This window comes from Canis lupus, chromosome 10 (assembly GCF_011100685.1).
Source record: "Canis lupus familiaris isolate Mischka breed German Shepherd chromosome 10, alternate assembly UU_Cfam_GSD_1.0, whole genome shotgun sequence".
Taxonomy (NCBI): domain Eukaryota; kingdom Metazoa; phylum Chordata; class Mammalia; order Carnivora; family Canidae; genus Canis; species Canis lupus.
This window is the reverse complement of record NC_049231.1, coordinates 57662767-57676457: the sequence shown is the minus strand read 5'-3', so window position 1 is coordinate 57676457 and position 13691 is coordinate 57662767. Positions and strand designations below refer to the sequence as shown.

Genomic DNA, 13691 nt, shown 5'->3' with positions numbered 1-13691 from the left:
ATTCTAACTCAGACCTAGGAAAGTGCTTGAAACCAAAATACTTAGCTTCTCTGATTTCTAGGAATAGACAATCAGAAAACTAGGAAGCTTAAAGAAAGATCATCTTATCTCTGGCAACTCTTTGCATCAATCTGAGAACAGATGCCATCCATTTCTAGCAGGAACCAAGGAAACACATGAAAAAAGGAAATTAACTCTTTTTTTAATTCTTCCCCAAATTAGGTTTTCAAAATGGACTTCCATCACTGTGCATGAAATGATTTTCAGGAATATCAGATATACTCATTCTTAAAAATAGTTTTTGGAAACTAAAGTCATTACTTTAGAAATTATCTGCCATTTATTCGGAGCCACATTAAGTCCATACTTGAGTTATATGTGGTTTAAGATTAAGTTTTCTATAACTTCTCTTAATAGATAAGGAACTAGACAAAGCAGATGTATTCCAATTATGTGAGACACAAGACTGAAACAGTGTGGACTTAGGTCTGCATAAAACAGAAAGTTAAACTTGGGCCAGGAAATTTAAAAAGAGCTCAGACAAATCTAAAGCAGGTGCTTTCACAAACATAATTCAAATGAAGTTATTCTACCTAGAATCTGATTATGAAAAAAGAAAAATGGTTAAATTTGCTAGGAAGAAAGAAGAAAGGTAATTTCATAAACCTGCTTCTGTTTCATATGCCCCATTGTTTTATTAACTAAGAGTATAGTTCCTTAAAATCAATGGGTAAATATCAAACCCATCTTATCTCAATTATAAAAGTTCTTATATACTAAAGTGTAAAAAAACACAAGATTTGGATGAGGCAGAAGACCAAAGTAGGTTAGAGTTTTACCACTTAACAGCTCAGTGGTTTTGGACAAGTCACTCAACTTCCTCAAATTTCTTCTAAAACAAAAATAAGACAACAGAAAAATAAGGATCATAATTTCTTTTTTTTTTTTTTTTTTTTAGGATCATAATTTCTATCTCAGTTGTGTGACTTGTTTTTTTTTTTAAAGAAAAGGACATTTATTTAAAGCCAAAGAAATACATGAGAAAATGAACTGAATTCGTGATTATGACTCAACTTCTGTTTCAGAATTTCTTGTTTTCTTATAGAGAAAATCAGAATATATTGAAAATGGATTTGCCATTTCTTGAACAAATTCATCCACTAACATTTTCCACAAGGATTCCCATCACTTTTAGTTTCAATATTTCCTGACTAAACGTCTCAATAAACTGGCTAATTCTTGGTTTCCTAGTTATGCTTTGATTCACTAGGAAAATAACTCGATATTACCTTTCTAAGTTCAGCTTCTCACAAATACTATATAATTGTGGTCAAGGAAGAGAACACAAATGCAATGTGAGCATATCTTGGAAGCTGCAGCCATGGCACAAAGGCTGGTGGAATTTTACTCCCTGCTCGGGTTCCAGGCTTCACTTAGAAATCTGGGGACTACACCCTCTCTGTCAGCTGAGTATTTCCTACCTACAACCTCCATAGCGAAATTAAAAAAGAATTTTAAATACCCATGGGCATTCAACTCTCCCACCCAGGGGTTTTGAAAGTTAAGTATGTATGAGAAAGTAACATATTCTTTATAATGTTTATATATTCACATTGTTAGAGAAAGTTCAGTACACTTCAACCTTACCTGAGGGTGGGTGTGCAAAATGTTCACCATCCCCCTGGGAATTCTTCATTTCTGCAGTTTCATTAGCGTGCACTGGAGGTTCTTCTGTTTTAGCCTCTGATAACTTCAGGAATCCATAATACAATTTAAAAACAATTTTAGATTAATTTTGACTAATATACTACTTAGGGGACCCAAAGATGTTACTTTAAAAAATACGGTCTACTAAATAGATAACGAACAAGAGATTTTCCCAAGTTTTAAAGATGGTGCCAGCATTTTATAACTTTTATTTTTTGAGGCAGATATACATTCTCATTTTAAATCATGCAGTGCTAAGAGTAACTAGCTAGTATGCTTAGGACTTTGGACTTCCCAAGAAGTTAAGTTCAAACCCAGGCTTCGGGCAGCCCGGGTGGCTCAGTGGTTTAGTGCCGCCTTTGGCCCAGGGTGTGATCTTGGAGACCCGGGTTCGAGTCCCACATCGAGCTCCTTGCATGGAGCCTGCTTCTCCCTCTGCCTGTGTCTCTGCCTCTCTCTCTCTCTGTCTCTCATGAATAAATAAATTAAATGTTTAAAAAAAAAAAACAAACACGCTTCACCCTTACTGCTCATGTGACCTTGAAAAAGACACCAAAAATACTCTAATAAGAGAGATAAATCTACTGAATTAGTTAGGTGCTTTTCCACTTAGAATAATCTATATATTACCATGGTATGCCCAAAGAAGCCACAAATGGGTTTATTTCCATTTCTAAAATAAGCTCGAATATTTAAACCAAATAAATCATTTAAATCTTAGAAAGAACTAAGTAAACTGATAAATCATTTTTCTTAAAAACAGAGCAAAATCTCATCATGTGTAGATTATTATGTACCTCATGTCATAAGCCCCTATATGCTGGGTAATAGACTCAGGAAAATTTGTTATCATAATGTCAGTTCTACTTTTGTGTGTTTCAAGTTTTTTATAATACGATGTTTTTTAAAAAAGGTCTAAAAATCCATACATATACCCCTAAAACATAGTATTATTCAAGAAGCCAAATACAGGGGATCCCTGGGTGGCCCAGCAGTTTAGCGCCTGCCTTTGGCCCAGGGTGTGATCCTGGGGTCGTGGGATCAAGTCCCACATCAGGCTCCCTGCATAGAGCCTGCTTCTCCCTCAGCCTGTATCTCTGCCTCTCTCTCTCTCTCATAATAAAATCTTAAAAAAAATTAAAAAAAAAAAAAAAGAAGCCAAATACAGTTTGCCTCTAAACCAGAGGGTTAATACTAATGTCTCCTGATAGCAGTTTGGAACTTATTTCTGTTCTATACTCTTACATTAAAAAATATTAATATCTATGAATTGCACCTCCCTTTACTAAAAGGAGATTTGCTTAAAGATAGATAAATCACCCCTTAATCCTAAAACATCTCTGTTTCTTCTGCTCTTCATTGGGTACCTTGCAGTAAAATAAAGCTTTTCAAAGATAGCGCATGATCCAAGCATGTATGATAGTGATTGAAGGAAAAAACAAAAGTGACTTTCAGGTGACTGAGAGACAGTTGCTATGCAGTTTCTCTTCCCTGTAAAGAGATTTGGGAAAACGTAGAAAGAGAGGCAGCTACAGGAGAGGAGAGGAAAATTAGCTTCCTTCACCTCAGCCAGATACATGTTTAATTTATCCTTAGAAAAGACTAAGCACTTTATGGAAATAGTTCCTAATGGAAGAACAGTATGTCAGGAAACATCATAACCGAATCACTCTGCTTCAGGCCAATAATATCAAAGTCTACAGGGGGCCTCAGGAATGACTGCAGCTGCTGTTTCAAAACAGTAAAGCAATCAAAGAGAGGGAGAAGTAAAATATTATTCTTAATGGACTCTTATTCATAAAATTAAGGGGAAATTCTTATAAGAAATCCCTCAAAATAGGAATGATATTAGTTTTTTGTAGTTAATCTCAGTGTTCATTGGGTATCTAAAAAGTAGTTTGTTGAGTGGGTTATAAAGTGAATATGCTTAGAATTGCCAAGAGAATATGATACTCTGAGGAACCATGTAGTTCCACATAAGCAGCAAAACCTAGGTGTAAACTTAAGAAATAACAGCAATGAGGGGCACCTGCTGCTCAGTCAGTGGAATATGTGACTGGTGGTCTTGGGGTCATGAGTTTGAGCCCCATGTTGGGCGAGTTTACTTCAAAAAGAAAAAAAAAAATGAAGTGCTTCTGTTATATTAATATGCTTAATGTGGGCACCTGCTTTTTTCTCTTCCTTTCTTCCTCCTGGTCATATTCCTCTTTTGATTTTCTGAAATATACAAAAATAAGGTAGAAAAGTAAATTTTCTTTTTTGGTCAAAGAACAAATATTCAACAAGCAACATGCTAAACTAAGCTCACAATATGTGCAAGGAATCTTGGAAACCTAAGATGGAAATAATCAGGCTTTTCTTAAAGCAGCTTAGAATCAACTGAGAAAAACATACATAAGCATATACAGCATAACATAGTAACAAAAACCACAGGTTTACCCATTTCTTCTGGATATGCGAATGACCCTTTTACTGAACAAAGACCTACACATTTGAAATCTTAAACCTAAACTTGAATGGCAAATCTGATCTCTCACTTTCAAGTAATAAGATCCATCTCTCCCCTCATTTTAGTTTTTCCAGTGGCACCAGGACTATCACAAAGCTCTTCTGATATCATTATGCCCTGACAGTTCTTGTAAACTGCTCGCTGGAGGCCTCTGATTTAGGAAAACAGCCAAGTCAACTCTCATCCATAACTAATAACTAGCTCTACTACTTTAAAGAGTACATTCCCCTCAAAAGTCCTTAGAAAATAAAATCTAAAAGTACAATATTGATCAATTTTCAGACCACCAATCAACCAACAGAAGCAACCAGTTCAAGTCAAAATGACCAGTCGCCTAAACCCATTAACAATATCCTTAATTCTTCAAACATATAAACTTAAAGCATTCTGTGTTGTCTCAGGCTCCCATCTGACCCTGCTGTGGAAAACAGGATCTGGCCAGAAGAGGTTGGGGTCACCAGCACACCTGCCTTCCTCTCCAAACTACTCAAATCCCCTGGGATTGGGATCCCTGGGTGGCGCAGCGGTTTAGCACCTGCCTTTGGCCCAGGGCGCGATCCTGGAAACCCGGGATCGAATCCCACGTCAGGCTCCTGGTGCATGTAGCCTGCTTCTCCTTCTGCCTATGTCTCTGCCTCTCTCTCTCTCTCTCTCTCTGTGACTATCATAAATAAATTAATTAAAAAAATTAAAAAAAAAATCCCCTGGGATTAAGCATTGAGCTCCTCCCATAGTTCCCCACTAGACCTATCCTCCTAATCACCATCCTACCTTGTCCTCCCTTCAGGTTTGGAATTGAGGAGAAGGTAGATAGGGGTGAAACTACAGGATGCTAGAAGATGGCCATGTGTATGGTTAGAGCTGAAGAGAAAGGAAAGGCTCCCAGAGAACAAGGTCCCATTCTGCAGGTGACACAGTGGCTGCAAGTATCCTTCTGCCCTAAGGCGATACATTTTAAACTAGGTGCTGCAATTGCTGCTCCCTTCCAAAACTCTCAGAGGGGTCAAGAGACAACAGGCCCAAGGGAAAAAGAAATGTTCCTTTAGTGGCCTGCACACTTCATGCCAGGCATTTGGCTGAGAATCATGTAACTGGGGTGAGGAAGAGACCAGCAAGACAGTCATCTGGGATAGGCACTTCCCACTGTCCACTTTTCCCTTGCAGGTTACCTGCTACCCAGTCAGATAGTTATTTCATCTGTGGAGTATGAATGTCCACCCTCCTAATGTTGAACAACTGGAATGAGTCACCTCTAATACCAAGGTCCAGAAGCCATGAAGTGTCTTGCTCACTCAGGCCACTACATGTACCCTTTCTAGGCATCAGGCTGGGTCTACAGCAGCCTGTTCCCACTGGTGGCTGCTCTCCTGTTCTCATGATAGGAGGGGCAGAAGCCCCTCCCATTTAGACTGATAGGGTATGAGGCATCTAAAAATCATTTTTTCTGTCCGTTAAAAATGTTATACTTAGTTATAAACAAATTCAGTGATGAATCATTTTATGGTTTTTCAGTAGAGAACTGTTATTTTTTTACTAGTTCATAATATCTTGGGGGAGAAAATATGTATGCAGATCACATCACAACATTACTAATCATCCACTCAAAAAAAATAATTAAAGAAGGATACCTAAGAACTTCCCTCAGGATTTTCATCTCTTCCTGTTCAAGGTCATTGACCATATCAGAACCATCTGTTAAGCAGTCAGGTAATACACCTGTTCAAAATCAAAGACCACACAAAAGAACATGAACTCAACTGAAAACATTTATTGCTCACTATTCTAACTCATCAAGAAGTACAAATCGGTTTATTAATATCTTTCACTTAAAAATGTGAAGCTATTATCTTTGAATTATCTAATTAAAGCTATTATCTTTTATAAAAACGGTCTTTTCTTACTTTTTCTTGTTTTACAGAATCAGCCCCACCAAAAACTCCAGTTTTACCTAGAAATTCTCTTCATAATGATTTGTATTACGTGTTAAAAATAACAATATAGCAATTAAGATTAGTTAATATAAACTATCACCTCCACTAATCATATACCGTCTGAGGATATACCAATGAAATCATTAAGCTCCTAATAATGAAAGTATGCTCTAGAAGTATCCTTTAAGTGTGAAAAGAGTTTACAAGACAAAATATAAAATACTTGGGCAGCCCCAGTGGCCCAGCAGTTTAGCGCCGCCTTCAGCCCGGGGTGTGATCCTAGAGACCCGGTATCAAATCCCACATTAGGCTCCCTGCACAGAGCTTGCTTCTCATTCTCTCTCTCTCTCTCTGTCATGAATAAATAAAATCTTAAAAAAATAAAATACTTTGTTAATTGAAACAGCATGTTAATACTCTACTATAGCAGATGCTACTGAAAAGGGCCCTGCTTACTATATGGGAAAAAGCACAGTGCTAAGCCCTCAGGGGGAATATAAAGATGAATAAAACAATCTGCCCCCAGAGCTCCTTTCCAGATATAGGGCCAATAACAACTTCAGTCCAAGGCAAATAATAATTCGTGGCAAGTAATATTAAGTATTGGTTGAATTTACTTTATTACCTATATCTTCCTAAGAAGCAGGTAGACTGGTAATCAGTGTTCTATTCATATCTATAATTAGTATATTCCCACAACATCAAGCAGCATGTCTCTTAATTTTTACCTTCCATTTCTTTATCCACAGATGACTATGGGATTTTGGATCTGCTCTAAATTAAAGTAGCTTTATTATTCTAATCCCCTTGATGTTTAAATACATTTTTAATTAAACTTTTTATTTTGAGATAATTGCAGATTCACATGCAGCTGTAAGAATTAACACAGAGAGAGAGAGAGAGAGAGAGAGAGGCAGAGACACAGGCAGAGGGAGAAGCAGGCTCCATGCAGGGAGCCTGATGTGGGACTCGATCCCAGGACTCTAGGATCATACCCTGGGCCAAAGGCCTGGCGCTAACCGCTGAGTCACCCAGGGATTCCCTATGCATGCACCCTGTATCCAGTTTTCCCCCAATGTAACATCTTGCAAAGTAAAGGATAGTATCACAGCCAGAAAACTGACAGCTGTAAAACTAATCAATCTCAAGTGCATTTTTGCACTTTTTCCAGTTGAAAGATATAAAATTAGTATTCTCTGATAGTATTTCTAAGGAAAATTAAAAGAACTAAGGAACAAATAATGCAACAGTATAAAATACTTCAAAACCATCAAAATAATGCTCTGATTTGCATTCCCCCTGAAATTCTTTGATAAAATACAAGCAAGAATCCAGAGAGCCTTTGAAGTTTTCTTACTACAAAGACAATTTTCAAAGGGTCCGCAGTTTGAGTACAATCAACACTGCTCTAAAGTCCTAATCCCTGGATCTAAATTAAGCTACATTTTTAAATGCAAGCATTAAAAATGCTATGGCAGAAACTAAGTATTAGTTTGTATTTAAGTGTAAGCCAATAGTCCCACCCTATGGTTTGACACCAGCACTATTCCACATCATTGCCTCATCCTCCCTTGTTAATATAAACCAGATTTGTTTAATTATCAGGCAGCCAAGTACTTAGAGGGTGAGCCCTATCCCATCATAGGAAAGTGATTCATGATAATGGTCTCATTTCCCTTGCCAGAGGGTTTAAGAAAAGCATGTGACCCCAATCCTGACCAATAGGACCTGACAGGGAAATTCCTGGGGGGTTTCCATGCAGGTTTTCTCCTGCTAACAAAAAGAGATGTACAGGAAGAAACACCCTTTTTCTTCATGAGATGTTGTTGAGTCTCACCAATGCAGCTAGAGTGCAATCAGGAGAGAGGATCCTGAGAACAGCAGAGTATAAAGACGGAAAGTGTCACATTCTTGATGATATTGCTGAGCCACTAACTTAATCAAGGCGAACTGTCTTCCTTCCCTCTTTCCTCTGGACTTCTTGTTTTGTGAGATGATCATTTCTTACTGCTTAGGACATTCTCATTGAGGCTTCCTGCTAATGGCAGCCTGAGGCATCCAGCTAATACAACTATATATACTTGTTCCCTTTATATTAAAATCTAATTGAGTTTCCAGTTAAATTGCATCCTGAAAACTAGAGTGCCAATATCAAGTTTACTAGCTTTTTTATCAAAACTGATCCCCCAGAACAATTTTAACAACAGGGATCCCTGGGTGGCGCAGCGGTTTGGCGCCTGCCTTTGGCCCAGGGCGCGATCCCGGAGACCGGGGATCGAATCCCACGTCGGGCTCCCGGTGCATGGAGCCTGCTTCTCCCTCTGCCTGTGTCTCTGCCTCTCTCTCTCTCTCACTGTGTGCCTATCATAAATAAAATAAAATTAAATTAAAAAAAAAAAAAACATAAAATAACTATTCACATTCTCCATCCCATAGGTCAGAATAAAGCATAATTTCAGGAAACATTCAGAGAAAAGGATTTTATAAAGTAAACCATGGTAGAAAGACAGACTGTTTTCTAAGCTTATTTACACCAAAGCAACAGCACAGTGTCATGCATCACTCAGGGTTAGGGTGATGCTATCTCCTACCTCACCTGCTGTGAAAAGCATCCTAGGATTTTACAAGATAGCTATTGGCTCTAAGAGACAGTCTCCACTCACATATTAATAAAAGGAGAATCCACAAGGACTCTACAACACTCCAATGTTTGCCCTGCAACAACAGACGCTCATGTTGGATGTCCCAGACCTTAAAAGCAAACAGTACAACTGAATATAGTTCTCACATCCTCAAGAAACGATTTTTAAAAAGGTCCTGCCACCAAGCCATTAAAGATTACATAGGCATGGTCAAGAATATCAGTCCAGTCTATTGAGCAAAGGAACACATAGGTATTAAAGTATACTAGAGCTAGAAATCAGAAAGGAGGTAAGAATCTGGATTGAATCTGGATTGAAAAGGAGATAGTACAATAAGAAGTATGGTTAGAGGGATCCCTGGGTGGCGCAGCGGTTTGGCGCCTGCCTTTGGCCGGGGCGCGATCCTGGAGACCCGGGATCGAATTCCACGTCGGGCTCCCTGCATGGAGCCTGCTTCTCCCTCTGCCTGTGTCTCTGCCTCTCTCTCTCTCTCTGTGTGTGTGACTATCATGAATAAATAAATAAAAATCTTTAAAAAAAAAAAAGTATGGTTAGAAACTCAGATGTGTTGAGTCAAGCTGTTACATGTAATTCAAATACACAAGAAGGGAACAAAAGCAGGAAGAACTAGGGATAGAATGAGATTAGACAAAGGAGTCAGGGAATAGATATAACTAGAGAGGGTAACTAGGGCCTGGAGTTCTGTTTTCCTTTCTACCTGATGGTAGTGCAATACCTGCCCATTGCCCTAGTTTGGTCCCAGGACCAGCAGCATCACCTGGGAACTTGTTAAAAACGCAGAGCATTCAGTCCCACCCCAGACCTACTGAATCAGAAGTGGGAAGCAACAATATGTGTTTCAACAACCCTCCAACTACTCCCAAAGCCACTGTCTCCTACCAAGGTCCTAACAATAATAAGCCAGAGGGAAAAGACTAGTCACCTTCTCTCAACAGTAACTAAAACTGTGACCTTTCAAAAATACTGAATTTCATAAACAAAATGGCTAGAAGAAAAATCAAGCTCTCTGAGCCCTAAAACATCCATTAAATCAAATTCTGGTCCACTTTCTTTGAGGTGGCAAACACAAACTTATTGGGAAGTTTACATTCTTGAATCTTTTCACTCAGCAAGTTTGAAATACATTTACACAGAGCAGCTACATTTAAGACCATAATAAAATCAGAATTGACAAAACTGAAAAAAAAAAAAAAAAGCATTTAGCATTTTACCATTTCTCTCTTGAATTATTCGAATGGCTTGCAGCTGCATTTCAATGTTTTTCTGGACCATCATTGCTTTAAAGATAGTAAAATCTTCTGCTGCCAACACAGGTTGCAAAATGGCCTATGGAAAGAAGTCTGAAAGTTAGATGAAGATTCAAGTTTCATTTAAACTATTTCCCACACATTTAAATCATTTTTATGGTGAATCATTTCTATTAATTCAAGAATGCCATATTATTATTTATGGTCAGATGACTCAAAAGGAAAAGTTTAAGATTCTAAAAGCCTTTAATGTAAGGTTCTCAAGAGGCTGACTCTCCTAATCCCCAGAACCCCAAGAAGCTAAGGCTGACAATGGTGATGTATTTTCCAAATGAACCAGAGCTGAGTAACTGAAAAACAACATAGAAATTGGGCTTACTTTTTTAAAAACACCACTTTAGTATCTGGATTCATTTTGCAGCCAAAATAATGATATTTTTTTATTCTATTACTTGAAATTTACTGTTACTAATAAATTGGTAACTAAAAAGTTATCCCTTAATAAAAGTACCAAGTTAAATAAAAGTAAATGCAAAAAAAATGAAGTCTGGAAAATAAGTGTCATGAGATACTAGTAATGTGAGAACACAACTGTGCTAGACAGAAAGTTTCATGTAAGAGGTAAATCAGAAATTATGATGTGAAATCATCTTCTGGATGAAACAAAAATGTGACACATTAGGGAAAGAATGAAGGGGTCTACCCTAGAGTACCAAATTAACACTTCCTTAACTATAGGGAGCTATTGCTGTATTAAAGAGAAAACCAATTCCCAAGCTGATCAATAATAAGTAAAATAAGATTTGCAATGTGTAAAAACCCAGAAAACACTCAAATTTTATGCACCTGACTAAAATCTTATTTCAAGTTTTACGTAATATTCATGTAAAAGCTGAACACACATGCAGAGGCAACCAAGTGTGTGCTATTGTTCACCAGGCAGGCAGCAACGATAATGTCAGACACCTCAACAAAAGCTCTATCAAACAGCTTAAGCAAAGAGGAAGGAGCCCTTCCCCCAGAGACCAGCTCATATCCCAGACAACTGCAGTATATAGTAAAGCAAAACAAAACCTAAAAGCAGCTCTCTGTGACATTTATGAGGAGTCAACTGTAGAAAAAAATGATGGAAAGTTTCTTCCCCTTAAATTCACATACACTGTTCAAAAGACCCACAGCAGGACAGAGCAGACAGGCTTGATTCAAAGCTGTAACCTAAAGCTCAGTATTGAAAACATTTGTGGACAGTCTCTGTGATAGATTAGTGATGTCTGCCAAGACACCCTTCTAGGATTATGCCCGCATGCAACTTTGTTCTGGGGCTTCCTAGACTTCTTATCAGTGATATTAAGGTCTTTATCCTTCACACTAATAAACACTTGAAGGGCAATGCTATTAATAGCAATGTATCAAGTAGAGCTTCTAACAGCAAGTCAGAGTTTGAGTTGATACATAAGTGTGTACCTTGACACATTTAAGAAATGCATATTCCTAAACCATGCCCTAGATATAATGAATCTAAATTTCTAGAGGATGGGTGCTGTGGTCGCTTCCTCAGTACCATATACCTAAAGGATGGATCCCCATGTATCTCCACAGATAATTCTTAGAACATTAAAGCTCGAGAACAATTGATACACTAGAAGAAAATGAGCCCATGATATCAAAATCCATTTCCAGCTTAACCATGTACCAAGTGTTTGATTCTGAGTATGTCATTTAGTTCTCTAAACTTCAGCTTTCTTCATCTGAAAATTGGTACTAGAATAATAATAGTAATACAGTATTTTGTTGAATCTAAGACTCCACATAAGTAAAATAAGCCTGTACTTCATGTACCAATTACAACATGTTATACATTGTAAAATACATTCTCATTTCAGAGGTATTACAATATGAAACATTTGCATTTTGAAAGAAATATAATAATAACTTTCTGTCTGGGTGTTGAAATTAAATAAGGTGAGTAAGCACTTTTTAAATAGAAAAGTACCTATAAAAGTAATTGTTTTGGTCCTGTAGAAGCTGCTTAAATATCAAAATGGTACACCAAACCTAACAACTTTATAGCAATGGGGTTCTTCTGGTTCAATGAAATGGATAAGCGCTTCTGATAAAGGCAGTTAGAGGAACTAAATATAAGAGTTACTTTAAAAAAATGGCAAGTACCTTAAAAACAACAACAATCTTAAGTATTCATTAAGTTAACTGAAATGTCAAACTACTATGACAGAAGACTATGAAGTAAGGTAAATGTGATAGTGTCTATGTTTGAGAAAAGCACATTAACAAATAAAATGAACACTGAGTACTTAGGACTCTGACTTACGTGAGTTTACAAGACATTCAAATATATTCACACTTAGCCTAAAGTTACCCTATTATTATCTCTGCTTAGAGTTCATCATACCATAGTTTTGAAAAGTACGAGTGATTTCATGCACTTATAGTCCTCCATTAACAGACGTAACTACCAGGAGAAACAGATGAATTCATGATTATAGCTGGAGACTTCAATACCCTCTATCAGCAGCAGACAGATCCAGCAGGCAGAAAATCAGAAAGGTCATTAGTTGAACTGAACAGCACCTTCAGTCAAGTGGATCAAACTGACATTTCTCCAAAAACAGAAAAATACAAATTTTTCTCAAGCACACATGAGAAATTCACCCAAATAGACTATATTCTGGGCCATGAAACACATCTTAATGAATTTAAAAGAATAGGAATCATATGAAGTATCCTCTCACACCACAATGGAATTAAACTAGAAATCAATAGCACAAAGATTGCCGGAAAAACTTAAAATGCTTGGAGATTAAACACACTTCTAAAGAACATGTGGGTAAAAGAATTACAGTTGACCCTTGAACAACGTGGGGCTAAGGGGCACTGACCCTATGATAGATAGGGTATTTGACCTATGCAGTCAAATATCTGCATATAACTCTGACTCCCCCAAACCTAACTACTAATAGCCTGATGATGACCAAGAAGCCTTATCAATTACATAAACAGTGCACTAACACATATTGCATACGTTACATGTATTATATACTGCATTCTTACAATAAGCTACAGAAGAGAAGAGAAAATGTTACTATGAAAAGGATGGGCATAAAAAAAAAAAGAAGAAAAAGAAAGAAAGAAAAGGACGGGCAGCCCCAGTGGCCCAGTGGTTTAGTGCCACCTTCAGCCCAGGGCGTGATCCTGGAGACCCGGGATCGAATCCCACATCAGGCTCCCTGCATGGAGCCTGCTTCTCCCTCTGCCTGTGTCTCTGCCTCTCTCTCTCTCTCTCTCTCTGTCTCTCATGAATAAATAAATAAAATCTTTTAAAAAAGAAAGAAAATCATAAGGAAACTAAAAGACAACCTCCTGAATAGGAGAAGATATTTACTTTTTTTTTTTTTTTTTGGAGAAGATATTTACAAATGATATATCCAATAAAGGGATAGTATCCAAAATATATAAAGAATTTGCACAACACCAAAAAAACCCAATCATCCAATTAAAAATGGCTAGAAGATATGAACAAACATTTCTCCAAAGACATACAGATGGCCAACAGATCTATGAAAAGATGCTAAACATCACTCATCATGAGGAAAATGCATATGAAAACCATAATGAT

The 13691-nt window shown here is 37.4% G+C and overlaps 1 protein-coding gene across 1 annotated transcript in view; it reads right to left on the bottom strand.

Annotated features, from left to right (window-relative positions):
- CFAP36 (cilia and flagella associated protein 36) overlaps window positions 1-13691 on the bottom strand; it is a 29148-nt gene that overhangs the window by 2445 nt on the left and 13012 nt on the right. Inside the window, exons 4-7 of the mRNA XM_038551302.1 lie at window positions 10022-10136; window positions 5845-5932; window positions 3873-3924; window positions 1648-1750 (exon numbers count right to left, since the gene is read on the bottom strand). Of these exons, the coding sequence (XP_038407230.1) occupies window positions 1648-1750; window positions 3873-3924; window positions 5845-5932; window positions 10022-10136 (358 nt within the window). The remainder of the gene's footprint in view (window positions 1-1647; window positions 1751-3872; window positions 3925-5844; window positions 5933-10021; window positions 10137-13691) is intronic.